The sequence below is a fragment of the Biomphalaria glabrata genome, chromosome 6, assembly GCF_947242115.1.
Source record: "Biomphalaria glabrata chromosome 6, xgBioGlab47.1, whole genome shotgun sequence".
Lineage (NCBI taxonomy): Eukaryota > Metazoa > Mollusca > Gastropoda > Planorbidae > Biomphalaria > Biomphalaria glabrata.
In genome coordinates, this window is record NC_074716.1 from 18978288 (window position 1) to 18993183 (window position 14896).

Below are 14896 nucleotides of genomic sequence, written 5' to 3' on the forward strand. Positions count from 1 at the left end.
AACTGAGCAAGGAAAGAGTTTATTCAAGTTAAGTCTTGGAGAGAGAGAGACTGTGAGTGAGAGAGGTCATATTGAAATGAGCAGGGAAAGAGTTTATTCAAGTTAAGTCTTGGAGAGAGAGACTGTGAGTGAGAGACTTCATATTGAAATGAGCAAGGAAAGAGTTTATTCAAGTTAAGTCTTGGAGAGAGAGACTGAGTGAGAGACTTCATATTGAAATGAGCAAGGAAAGAGTTTATTCAAGTTAAGTCTTGGAGAGAGAGAGACTGTGTGTGAGAGACTTCATATTGAAATGAGCAAGGAAAGAGTTTACTCAAGTTAAGTCTTGGAGAGAGAGAGACTGTGAGTGACAGACGTCATATTGAAATGAGCAAGGAAAGAGTTTATTCAAGTTAAGTCTTGGAGAGAGAGACTGTAATTATTCATTTTCTTGGTTGGGTGCTTGCCTTAGATTTATGTTGAAATGTCTTGTATGTTTTTGACATAAAAGGCGAATAGAAATTTAATGAATCAAAACATATAAATACTGTTATGAAAGAGAAAAAAACACCACACTTACAATTATATCTCTCAATAATATAGAAAATATTTCCGTTATTACCAATAATTAATTGACTAATTGGTTATTTTTTAAATTTATTCATATTTTGTTAGGTATTATAAATAATTGTTTAAAGTGTCGTCTGGATACGAGAATGGGCGTTGGAGAAACAACGTGTACAATTATCTAAGGGGACAAAACCCTATATGTTTATCCATATCTGTGAATAATGTAGGATTGATTTCCCTTGTTATCAAACAACAAAAAAATAATTACCAGTAATTTCTTACCTACTTTTTTTTTCTCATCAATTGAATGAAAAATAATTGTGCAAAGTTTCAATTTGATCTGAGAATTGCTGTTCAAACCTTTTACCAGACAGACAGACAGACAGAGTGAGCTGATATAAGCTTTGTAAAAATATGTGACAAGAAGAATGGAATGCAATAAGCACTGAGACATACTACTTTAGCTTAGCGAGGCACAATAGTGACATTTAGTGGCGTCATGGATAGCGAGGTTGAGTTTGTTTAAGTACTATTTTAGTCAGTTGGCGTTAGAACTTTGACAACATCTAGCGACAGAGATTGGACTCAGCCCCTTCTACATTCAAGTTATTTTAATTGTTTGACGTTTTGGACTTCACGTGTACTTGCAGTGAGCCTTGTGGTCCAGATAAAATGACATCCGGTCCAAGTCACTCCAACATCTCTTGAGGTATTGACTCGATGTACAAGACTCATCTCTACAACAGTGGAACACATTACAACAGTGGAACACATTACAACAGTGGAACACATTACAGCAGTGGAACACATTACAAAAGTGGAACACATTACAACAGTGGAACACATTACAACAGTGGAACACATTACAACAGTGGAACACATTACAGCAGTGGAACACATTACAACAGTGGAACACATTACAACAGTGGAACACATTACAACAATGGAACACATTACAGCAGTGGAACACATTACAACAGTGGAACACATTACAACAGTGGAACACATTACAACAGTGGAACACATTACAGCAGTGGAATACATTACAACAGTGGAACACATTACAACAGTGGAACACATTACAACAGTGGAACACATTACAACAGTGGAACACATTACAACAGTGGAACACATTACAGCAATGGGACACATTACAGCAGTGGAACACATTACAAAAGTGGAACACATTACAACAGTGGAACACATTACAACACTACTTTGACTCTAGAAACTTGAGATTTAAAAAATAAAACTTTGATTATGTTACGTTTGCTGAATGAAGCCCTTCTCTAAATATAGTCATTCTAAATGTAGTATCATCTTACTTTTGCTATGACATCCTTTCGGAAATTCTCTATGCACACAATACGTAACAATCCTAAATATGGGATGTATATGCTTAATATCCCATATATTAAATTATCTTAAATGTAGGGAATAATGTATATTTTATGAAAAAATTTTACATTCATGAAATTAATTTTTGACATACGAAAGCTTTTTATATGACTTTTTATTTAAAACAAAAACTAGCAAAAAGAAAGTATGTGATATAAGAACTGAATCTGACGTAATCTTAGACTTATATCTGTATCATATAAGATCAGATAAGATAAGATGTAAATTAACCTTAAGTCTCAATGATAATCATTGATATATGATCTAATTAATTAATTAATTAATTGTATTCACATCACCTATTTCTACTTTCTATTTCACGAAGCAATGGCAGCGGAAATAGTAAATCATTATGAAATCAATTTCAGACAATTAAACGAAACCAAAAATTTATCATTATGGCAATGTCTAAACATAGCAAGCGGGAAGAGTTATTAGATCCACATCTGCAGGCGGCACAGTGTATTGAGAGAGGTCCTCCCACCACGGGTCAATAACTCACGTTGGACTGGCCTCAACGTGATATTGAAATCACTGTTTGGCTGAGGGGTCCAATTACGCTCTGCACTGAAGACTTATGGTCAAGTGTCGAGATAGACTTAAGATTTTGCTCCAGATAACTCTGCGCATTTTTTTCTAATTTTTAATTGTTTTAGTGAGTGTCCATAATCTGTGCATATCTAGAGATACAAATTTAATGTACTCTTTCTCTTACAAGATTTATATCAAAAGTACAAGAACCTTGTTTTTCAAACTTTTACTCATGATATCTCGGACCAAAATATTTACTTTCGCCCCACTTTTAGCTAGCTAACCCGAGGATTGGATCAGACGGCATCCGTTTTCGCGCAGTCTAAGCATCTTTGTGTCTACATAGCACCCTTTCTAATGGTAATAATAATAATGCCTTCGAGTCCGAAGATTAATGAGGAATGCAATATTTCCCGTGGCTGCGCAGCCCCAGATGTGACCTACATATTTTGCCACATCCAGGGCAAGCATAACAATTGTCCGCAGGTGGTCTTCTTCTTCGTTCTCATTTTTATGTTGGAGCGTTCAGATGACTAGACCAATCTATGAGATGAACTGTGCAGTGGTTCCCAAATCAGGGAGCTCTCCGCAAGTGGTCGATTGAGATTTTCTTTTCGCCTTTTTCGTCTGTCTTCGGCAGCGAATTTTCTTTTGGTCTCAAATGTGTATCCCGCGGCCTTTGTGAGTGACCTCCAGCGGTCTCGTTCTGAGGTCACATGCAACCAGGTGCTCTCTACTATGTCAGCTAAGGCAAGTTGGCGCCTACGCTGGTCTTTTGAAGCGTTTCAGTGGGGCACCTCTGTTACGTCGACCACCTTTTATCTCACCAAAAAAGACTGCCTTTGGCTTACGTTCGTCTCCCATACGGGTTACGTGCCCTGCCCAGCCTATTTGTCTGATCATAAGAAGTCCTTCTATACTGTCCATACCGGCGTTCGCAAGGACATCGCTGTTTGTAGTGCGGTCTTGACACCGTATGTCCATGATGGAGCGCAAGCATCTTTGGTGGAAGCGCTCAAGAAGTCTTAGTTGTTTTCTGTATAGTGTCCATGTTTCAGAGCCATATAGAAGGGTTGAGAGAACCACCGCCTGGTAGACATTGATTTTTGTAGGTAGGCGGAGCGATTTGTTCCTCAAAACTCTCACCTAAAGGCGTCCAAAGGCGCTTCTGGCCCTGACCAGATGGTTATCAACTTCCCTTGAAGTAAAAGAGAATGCAAGTTATGGGTGTTGGACCAGATTCAAATTTCAAATATTTCGATAAAAAGCTGAAAAGTCAAAGACAACTGATATACCGTATGTACGACTATTTTCTAAGGCGTAGAACTGGAGCGGGGGAAGGAATAAGTGATATCGAATTCTATCCATCCATCCCAGCGGCTCTACAGGCCATGGATGGCGCTAGCCTACTTCAATACATCTTTCCATTCAGAGTTTTCATGAGCCTTTCGTCTGTTGTAGATCTCCCTCACAGCATCAATCGTTTGCAATCGTGGATTGCCTTTGGGTAGCCTGCCTTTGGGTAGCCTGCCTTTGGGTAGCCTGCCTTTGGGTAGCCTGCTTTTGGGTAGCCTGCCTTTGGATAGCCTGCCTTTGGGTAGCCTGCCTTTAGGTAGCCTGCCTTTGGGTAGCCTGCCTTTGGGTAGCCTGCCTTTGGGTAGCCTGCTTTTGGGTAGCCTGCCTTTAGGTAGCCTGCCTTTTGGTAGCCTGCCTTTAGGTAGCCTGCCTTTGGGTGGCCTGCCTTTGGGTAGCCTGCTTTTGGGTAGCCTGCCTTTAGGTAGCCTGCCTTTAGGTAGCCTGCCTTTTTTTTTTTGCCATTATACAATTTTAGCTCCTTTGTTCTGTGACATTCCATTAATGTGACGTGCCCAACGTAGTCTGTCCTTGTTTTTAATTTCCGTCCCTTTAGGCGGGTCTTCATACAATTGATATATCTCCCGGTCAGTGCGTTTCCTCCACCCTGTTTCGTTATGTATATTTTTCGTTCCCATGTATTTAGTAGATTTTCGATTGTCTATGTCAGTGTCCAGGTCTCACTTTCACGCTTGGCTAGGTAATCGAATTCACTATTAAAAAAAACAACATATGTTTTGGCCGTGCATTTGGATGTATCAGACTTTCATTACCTTCACGCTACTTTTTTAAAAAATAGTCTGACTATCGTACACAGTACGAAATGGAAAGAATGGGATTTTCAATTTTTAATTTTTTCAAAAACAATTTGACTTGAACTTGGACCTACCAGTTGCATTTGTATGCTATAATTGTGATCCTACGTTTGCATTATCCTAACAGCAACTTCTACAAATTATCGTTCTAATAAATGGGAGTAAACTTGGTTGGTTAAATCTACATGAAAGAAGACTTTTTTTTAAGCCGACTATTTTACTAATTAATTTTACTAATGGCAAGAGTAAGACGCCATGTTTGTTACTAAAGACAAAAGTTATGTGTAACTTTTAATGACGTCACTTCAATCATATATTTAAGCCATTAGTCACGGGTTGTCCCCTCTTTATTTTCAGAATGACAGCTCGAGATTTTTATCACCATTTTGATTTATTTTCTCTGCGGTGCTCAGACCACTCAATACAGTTAAATATCTGCGCCCTTTACCTTTGAAAATGTGTCCCTTTTGAATAAGATATTCACTCACAGGATTACAATGAATGACATTGGAGTGAACAAGTGGTTTAAACATGAATCATGTCTAGGACAAATCTATGGGCCACTGCCAGGGAAGCACGTTTAGTATAGAAACACTTTTTAGACTTTGAGTCATTTCATCAAATGAAAAACCGAGTAACTAAATGACGTGAAATTTTGTGGCTACAAAAAACTTTAAAACAACTCATATTTAAAACGAAAGTTTGTCTGTCAACGCTTTTAGCTTGTGGAGGGGGGGGGTGCTAGCAATAGTTTCCATTTTGTCTACGGGAATCAACAGATATAGGGAAGAGATGTTAGCAGCATTAGTTTCACTACGAGAATGAACAGAGTTTTGAGGAGGAAGGGGAAGCTCTGGGAATCAACAGACTGGATGATGGCAGTGTAGTTTACACAAGGTCAACATATTTGTAGAGCTGCATGTTACTCTGCAAGTATCGACATACATCTCATCAAAATGCTACGACCAAATTTAATCCTTTTCGTCTCAAAGTACATACAAATATCTACCTTAGAACACTCCTCCCTTACCAGCTTTCAACCATACAATACCCTCGCCCACTGCCTGCGATAAACATTTACCTATGTTATTCCCCATACTCTACTTATGTTATTCCCCATACTCTACTTATGTTATCCCCATACTCTACTTATGATATCCCCATATTCTACTTATGTTATTCCCCATACACTACTTATGTTATTCCCATACTCTACTTATGATATCCCCATATTCTACTTATGTTATTCCCCATACTCTACTTATGATATCCCCATACTCTACTTATGTTATTCCCCATACTCTACTTATGATATCCCCATACTCTACTTATGTTATTCCCATACTCTACCTATGTTATCCCCATACTCTACCTATGTTATCCCCATACTCTACCTATGTTATTCCCCATACTCTACTTTTGTTATTCCCCATACTCTACCTATGTTATTCCCCATACTCTACTTATGTTATTCCCCATACTCTACTTATGTTATCCCCATACTCTACCTATGTTATCCCCATACTCTACTTTTGTTATTCCCCATACTCTACCTATGTTATTCCCCATACTCTACTTTTGTTATTCCCCATACTCTACCTATGTTATTCCCCATACTCTACCTATGTTATCCCCATACTCTACATATGTTATCCCCATACTCTACTTATGTTATCCCCATACTCTACTTATGTTATTCCCATACTCTACCTATGTTATCCCCATACTCTACCTATGTTATTCCCCATACTCTACTTTTGTTATCCCCATACTCTACCTATGTTATCCACATACTCTACATATGTTATCCCCATACTCTACTTATGTTATCCCCATACTCTACTTATGTTTTTCCCATACTCTACTTATGTTATCCCCATACTCTACTTATGTTATTCCCATACTCTACCTATGTTATCCCCATACTCTACCTATGTTATTCCCCATACTCTACTTTTGTTATCCCCATACTCTACCTATGTTATCCCCATACTCTACCTATGTTATTCCCCATACTCTACTTATGTTATTCCCCATACTCTACATATGTTATCCCCATACTCTACTTATGTTATCCCCATACTCTACATATGTTATCCCCATACTCTACTTATGTTATTCCCATACTCTACTTATGTTATTCCCCATACTCTACTTATGTTATTCCCCATACTCTACTTATGTTATCCCCATACTCTACCTATGTTATTCCCCATACTCTACCTATGTTATTCCCCATACTCTACTTATGTTATTCCCATACTCTACTTATGTTATCCCCATACTCTACTTATGTTATTCCCATACTCTACTTATGTTATTCCCCATACTCTACTTATGTTATTCCCATACTCTACTTATGTTATTCCCATACTCTACTTATGTTATTCCCCATACTCTACTTATGTTATCCCCATACTCTACCTATGTTATTCCCCATACTCTACCTATGTTATTCCCCATACTCTACTTATGTTATTCCCCATACTCTACTTATGTTATCCCCATACTCTACCTATGTTATTCCCCATACTCTACTTATGTTATCCCCATACTCTACCTATGTTATTTCCCATACTCTACCTATGTTATTCCCCATACTCTACTTATGTTATTCCCCATACTCTACTTATGTTATCCCCATACTCTACTTATGTTATCCCTATACTCTACCTATGTTATTCCCCATACTCTACTTATGTTATTCCCCATACTCTACCTATGTTATTCCCCATACTCTACTTATGTTATCCCTATACTCTACCTATGTTATTCCCCATACTCTACTTATGTTATCCCCATACTCTACCTATGTTATTCCCCATACTCTACTTATGTTATCCCCATACTCTACCTATGTTATTCCCCATACTCTACTTATGTTATCCCCATACTCTACCTATGTTATTCCCCATACTCTACCTATGTTATTCCCCATACTCTACTTATGTTATCCCCATACTCTACCTATGTTATTCCCCATACTCTACCTATGTTATCCCCATACTCTACTTATGTTATCCCCATACTCTACCTATGTTATTCCCCATACTCTACTTATGTTATCCCCATACTCTACTTATGTTATCCCCATACTCTACTTATGTTATCCCCATACTCTACTTATGTTATCCCCGTACTCTACCTATGTTATTCCCCATACTCTACTTATGTTATCCCCATACTCTACCTATGTTATTCCCCATACTCTACCTATGTTATCCCCATACTCTACTTATGTTATTCCCCATACTCTACCTATGTTATTCCCCATACTCTACCTATGTTATCCCCATACTCTACCTATGTTATTCCCCATACTCTACTTATGTTATCCCCATACTCTACTTATGTTATTCCCCGTACTCTACCTATGTTATTCCCCATACTCTACCTATGTTATCCCCATACTCTACCTATGTTATCCCCATACTCTACCTATGTTATTCCCCATACTCTACTTATGTTATTCCCCATACTCTACTTATGTTATTCCCCATACTCTACCTATGTTATTCCTCATACTCTACTTATGTTATCCCCATACTCTACCTATGTTATTCCCCATACTCTACTTATGTTATTCCCCATACTCTACCTATGTTATTCCCCATACTCTACTTATGTTATTCCCCATACTCTACTTATGTTATTCCCCATACTCTACCTATGTTATTCCCCATACTCTACCTATGTTATCCCCATACTCTACCTATGTTATTCCCCATACTCTACTTATGTTATTCCCCATACTCTACTTATGTTATTCCCCATACTCTACCTATGTTATTCCCCATACTCTACTTATGTTATCCCCATACAATACCTATGTTATTCCCCATACTCTACTTATGTTATCCCCATACTCTACCTATGTTATCCCCATACTCTACTTATGTTATCCCCATACTCTACCTATGTTATTCCCCATACTCTACTTATGTTATTCCCCATACTCTACTTATGTTATTCCCCATACTCTACCTATGTTATTCCCATACTCTACCTATGTTATTCCCCATACTCTACCTATGTTATTCCCATACTCTACTTATGTTATTCCCCATACTCTACTTATGTTATTCCCCATACTCTACCTATGTTATTCCCATACTCTACCTATGTTATTCCCCATACTCTACCTATGTTATTCCCCATACTCTACTTATGTTATTCCCCATACTCTACCTATGTTATTCCCATACTCTACCTATGTTATTCCCCATACTCTACCTATGTTATTCCCATACTCTACCTATGTTATTCCCCATACTCTACCTATGTTATTCCCATACTCTACCTATGTTATTCCCCATACTCTACTTATGTTATCCCCATACTCTACCTATGTTATTCCCCATACTCTACTTATGTTATTCCCCATACTCTACTTATGTTATCCCCATACTCTACCTATGTTATCCCCATACTCTACTTATGTTATCCCCATACTCTACCTATGTTATCCCCATACTCTACTTATGTTATCCCCATACTCTACTTATGTTATCCCCATACTCTACTTATGTTATCCCCATACTCTACTTATGATATCCCCATACTCTACCTATGTTATCCCCATACTCTACTTATGTTATCCCCATACTTTACCCATGTTATTCCCCATACTCTACCTATGTTATCCCCATACTCTACCTATGTTATTCCTCATACTCTACTTATGTTATCCCCATACTCTACTTATGTATTCCCCATACTCTACCTATGTTATTCCTCATACTCTACCTATGTTATCCCCATACTCTACTTATGATATCCCCATACTCTACTTATGATATCCCCATACTCTACTTATGTTATCCCCATACTCTACTTATGTTATCCCCATACTCTACTTATGATATCCCCATACTCTACTTATGATATCCCCATACTCTACTTATGTTATCCCCATACTCTACTTATGTTATCCCCATACTCTACTTATGATATCCCCATACTCTACTTATGATATCCCCATACTCTACTTATGTTATCCCCATACTCTACTTATGTTATCCCCATACTCTACTTATGATATCCCCATACTCTACTTATGTTATCCCCATACTCTACTTATGATATCCCCATACTCTACTTTTGTTATTCCTCATACTCTACTTATGTTATCCCCATACTCTACTTATGATATCCCCATACTCTACCTATGTTATCCCCATACTCTACCCATGTTATCCCCATACTCTACCCATGTTATTCCCCATACTCTACTTATGTTATTCCCCATACTCTACTTATGTTATCCCCATACTCTACTTATGATATCCCCATACTCTACTTATGTTATCCCCATACTCTACTTATGTTATTCCCATACTCTACTTATGTTATTCCCATACTCTACTTATGTTATCCCCATACTCTACCCATGTTATTCCCCATACTCTACTTATGTTATTCCCCATACTCTACTTATGTTATCCCCATACTCTACCCTTGTTATTCCCCATACTCTACCCATGTTATTCCCCATACTCTACTTATGTTATTCCCCATACTCTACTTATGTTATTCCCATACTCTACTTATGTTATCCCCATACTCTACCCATGTTATTCCCCATACTCTACTTATGTTATTCCCCATACTCTACTTATGTTATCCCCATACTCTACTTATGTTATCCCCATACTCTACTTATGATATCCCCATACTCTACCTATGTTATCCCCATACTCTACTTATGTTATCCCCATACTCTACTTATGTTATCCCCATACTCTACTTATGATATCCCCATACTCTACCTATGTTATCCCCATACTCTACTTATGCTATCCCCATACTCTACTTATGTTATCCCCATACTCTACTTATGTTATCCCCATACTCTACCCATGTTATTCCCCATACTCTACCTATGTTATTCCCCATACTCTACTTATGATATCCCCATACTCTACCTATGTTATCCCCATACTCTACCTATGTTATCCCCATACTCTACCTATGTTATCCCCATACTCTACCCATGTTATTCCCCATACTCTACTTATGTTATCCCCATACTCTACCCATGTTATTCCCCATACTCTACTTATGTTATTCCCCATACTCTACCCATGTTATTCCCCATACTCTACCCATGTTATTCCCCATACTCTACCTATGTTATTCCCCATACTCTACCTATGTTATTCCCCATACTCTACTTATGTTATTCCCCGTTTCTCTCTCTTTCTCCCCCCCCCCAACCGGGCCCCACTCATCACTGATATTTGAAAAAAATCCTTCACTCTTTGTCAAAATTATCTAGGCAGTTGCCAACTAGGAGATATCTTTTTTTAAATAAACTATCACTCTTTTTCAAGTATCTCACTATGCAGAGACACAGACAAAGAGAGTTTGGAAAAGAAGAATGATGGCGAGTGGAGAGAGAGAGAGAGAGAGAGAGAATGAGAGGAAGAGATAGAAGGAGACAGAGAGAGAGAAAGAGATGGAGGGAGATAGAGAGAGAGAGAGAGAGAGAAAGAGATGGAGGGGGACAGAGAGAGAGAGAGTTTGGAAGAGAAGAATGGTGGCGAGTTGAGGGAAAGAGAGAGAGAGTGATGAAAAGCTAGCAAAAAAAAATGAGAATGTGAGAGTTAATGTTTGTGATGAAGAGTTATTAGTGAAAGAAAACGCGAGAAAGAGAGAGAGAGAGAGAGAGAGAAACACAAATTAACAATGATCAAAACATTTCTTAATTAAAATACCCAATAACTTTTATGTCTCTACTATACAAGCAGTGCAATGGAGATATAGATTAAAATATCGGGCGTAGTCGGTGGTTTAAAATTAATTGTATCTGTAACGAGCTAATATTATTTAATCATATAATGAAATTGTAAAGTTACAAAAAAAATGCGCTTCTTCCCATTAGAGTTCTCATTAGATATACTTGGATGCTAACAATCAAACATGAAATCAATGTAGAGATTTGTTTAGGACAGTCAGAAAACGAAGGCTGTGGATTTAAAAAGTTGAGATCAATGCAAAAATAGCCAACGCCCATATGCGTTGATTAGTTAATCTATTTAACAGCTGCTTAATTTTGTTAATTATTAAAAATATTGTATAATAGGCCGAACTTTGTTTTTTTAAAGTGGAGATTCTAGAAACGTTTCCAAAAATAGAACAAACAAAATTTTGTGCATGAACTCAAAGCACTCTTTTTTTTTAAAGGACGATTACTTTAACAAGCAGTAAATCATTGGAAAGGAATGATGCTACAATGGCTAGGTGGACCGCCTCTGTAAACAGACCCTTATGACGAGCATTGGACATTTTTGTGTTTACATTAACTGAAATATGGTACGTGACCTGTGGTCATCTTTTCTAAGAACTTCTCCGAGCCTGCATTTCATTTTCTTCATTTTGCTAAATAAAGACAGCTGACTACACCATGTTTCCTTTTTTTTTCAATTTAATAAGTCCAATGATAGGCTTTGAAATCTCGACATAGAAGACGATGCGCACAATGTTTCTGAACATTCATTTATTAACGTCTTGATTACAAACGGAAATTCCCGAACGCGATAATCCTTTCAAGAACGCGATAATCCTTTCAAGAACGCGATAATCTTTTCAAGAACGCGATAATCCTTTCAAGAACGCGATTGTCCGTTCAAAACCGATGTTGGCTCTAGATTTAAGTCTAGTACTTAAGCCCAATTTACATTTATTTATTTTTTTACTTTGAAAAATTATAACAGCCAAACTAACGTTTTTCCCATGTGTTCAACGAGCTAGTAACTCTTTTAACAGCGATATACATCAACTTTAAAATCTTAAAGCTGTCTTACATGTACAGTATCAATGCGACAGTAACAAGATCCCAACTTCGATGGGCGGGACATGTAGTCCGAATGCCAGACAATCGCCTTACCAAACGACTTCTGTACGGGGAGTAGTGTACAGGAAAGCGCTCCCAGGGAGGCCAATAAAAGCGCTACAAAGACACTCGAGCTCCTTCAAGGAATGCGATATCGACATTCACGGCTGGGAAGCACTAGATCTCGATCGCTCCTTATAGCGTGAAGCTGTGAGTCTCGGAGTCTTGAGATTTGAAGCAAGAAGAGTGGCCAGGGTGAAAGAGCTCCGAACCAACAAAAAGTTGAGAGAAGAAGCAGGCCTATCTGCAACTGACCTAACCCACCCATGCCACGTATGTGGAAATGAGAAATGTGCTCATCTTCGACCACGAAGGAGGAGCTATATACATCAACTTTTAATTAAATTTCTAGAAAAATCGTTAGAGCTGATTTTGAGATCAGCGTTCAGGTTCCGACTACCTGATTTGCATAAAGTTATGTCTTGAATAGAGGTATCGTAATAAAATAACAACTTAAAAAAAAACAACAAGACTGTCCTCAATTGACCTGATTGCAACGATTACTGGTCATAGTGTAAAATTAGATTTTGTGTGTGTTTAGAAATTATCCTTCATTAAATTTTGTTCATGTTTCGTATAATTTTGTTCATGTTTCGTCTAATTGTGTTCATGTTTCGTCTAATTGTGTTCATGTTTCGTCTAATTTTGTTCATGTTTCGTCTAATTTTGTTCATGTTTCGTCTAATTGTGTTCATGTTTCGTCTAATTTTGTTCTTATGCAGACACTGAGTTCTAGAGTTGTTAACCTGATTTCTCTGAAGGTTATTAATAAACAATTTTCAAGGGAAATAATCACATTTCAAAAGTTTTGTTTTTGGTTATGTTCATTTTATTTTTCTAGCTTTAAAACAAATCTTAAAATATTTTTTATTATTTTTTTTTTTTTTTAAAGAAAGTAAGAAAAAATTGCGTTCTCAATTTTAAAAAATATGTTTGTTTCCGTCCCCATGGTAACCAGTCCAGAAGAAACAAGTAGTACTATTTGACGTTACTTCCACTGGGACCTGAACATGACACTCTCGTGACGTCCTGCGCATTGCGCAATCTGACGACCTCCGAGATTTTAATTGTGGCTTTCCTAAAAACTTGCTTATCTGGTCAGAATGTGAGTCAAAACTGAGAATGGTATAACTACCGTGGTCTCTATCAACTGGAGCTTTATACATTCAAAGTTGTAACATTTGATCCTACCTGTTCATTGTGTCTGCTTACTGAAACATCTGGCCACAGATGCTGCGCAGTCTCTACTTTTCAGAAATAACAGATTATTTTACCAGTTTTTTAATGAGCTTTCTAATGGTACCTGTGCTAATATGTTTATATGACGTCATTATTTGTTGTGGACATTTCTGTCAAAGTACTTGTTAAAACAACAAGATGGCTGACTCTGTCTACTGCTGACAACATGAAGTCTCTGTTGTTTGTTTATTCTTATGTCTAATTGTCTGCAATAATCATTTTCTCTGTAGTAACAGTGCCTTTATTTATAAAACTGTTACTATACAATCAGATGACCTTTACACCATCTGCCCTATAGACCACAAGGTCTGAAAGGGGAACCTTACTTTGTACTACTTTACTAATATACAATCGTATGTACATCTCCATAGCCTTTTAAGCTTTTTAAACTTTAGTTTGGGTCGAAATATTTTCTTATAGAATTCTAGCACTATTTAATACTTTTATGTGTAAAAATTTTATTTAAAAAAATTTCATTCGGATAAATACACAAGTAAAAAAAAAATTTATGTTATAAAACAGGAAAAAAATAAAGTGGTTTTGGTTTTAAAAATTTGCGTAATTATGTTCTAACTAGTTTTTTTGACCCGGCTTTTAAGAGATAAATAGTAGATTTATTAAACACAACTAAAGACATATGAAACTTACAGACGCAGACAAACAATAATTAATAATGTACTTTAAAATTATTTTTATTATGTGTTTCGACACTTTGGCACATAGATAAATCACCATGGTAACAGATAAACAATATGATTTTTTAAAAAATATGTATAATGATCAACTATTTTACAAAAATGATACGGAACAAATTGCTCTTATAAGAAAATACAACTCTTGCACACATTGTACTGTACAATTATACAAGAAATGTTTTACAATATAACAAGCAATGAAAACATTGTAGTCTACTACTACAATGAAAATTAGTTCAAACAATATTTTGGCACTCAAGACTAAAGCTATTTGGTCCTAAATTCTACAACTTATTTGGCCACTGAAATGTCCATTGTTTCCAATACAAATGATAATTCCAGCTTTTTTTCAAGCTCTGAGAAAATCGTGAGAACAGAATCAAAACGTATGTACGAAATTTGGCACCTACTTATTGTAGACT

General features: G+C 37.0%; 2 protein-coding genes across 2 annotated transcripts; one reads left to right on the plus strand and one right to left on the minus strand.

The window, feature by feature from the left end:
- Positions 1 to 1269: 1269 nt before the first annotated feature.
- On the plus strand, positions 1270 to 1785 carry LOC129926700 (shematrin-like protein 1). Its single transcript, XM_056032301.1, has one exon. The coding sequence runs from the start codon at positions 1270 to 1272 to the stop codon at positions 1783 to 1785; it is 516 nt and encodes a 171-aa protein (XP_055888276.1).
- A 2161-nt stretch (positions 1786 to 3946) lies between these two features.
- Positions 3947 to 4333, minus strand: LOC129926701 (uncharacterized). The gene has a single exon (XM_056032302.1). It carries the CDS (start codon positions 4331 to 4333, stop codon positions 3947 to 3949), a length of 387 nt encoding a protein of 128 aa, XP_055888277.1.
- Positions 4334 to 14896: the final 10563 nt, after the last annotated feature.

Bases quoted from the DNA above. Each gene is read 5' to 3' on its own strand.
- LOC129926701 (XM_056032302.1), bottom strand. From the start codon at position 4,333: ATGGAATGTCACAGAACAAAGGAGCTAAAATTGTATAATGGCAAAAAA.
- LOC129926700 (XM_056032301.1), top strand. From the start codon at position 1,270: ATGTACAAGACTCATCTCTACAACAGTGGAACACATTACAACAGTGGA.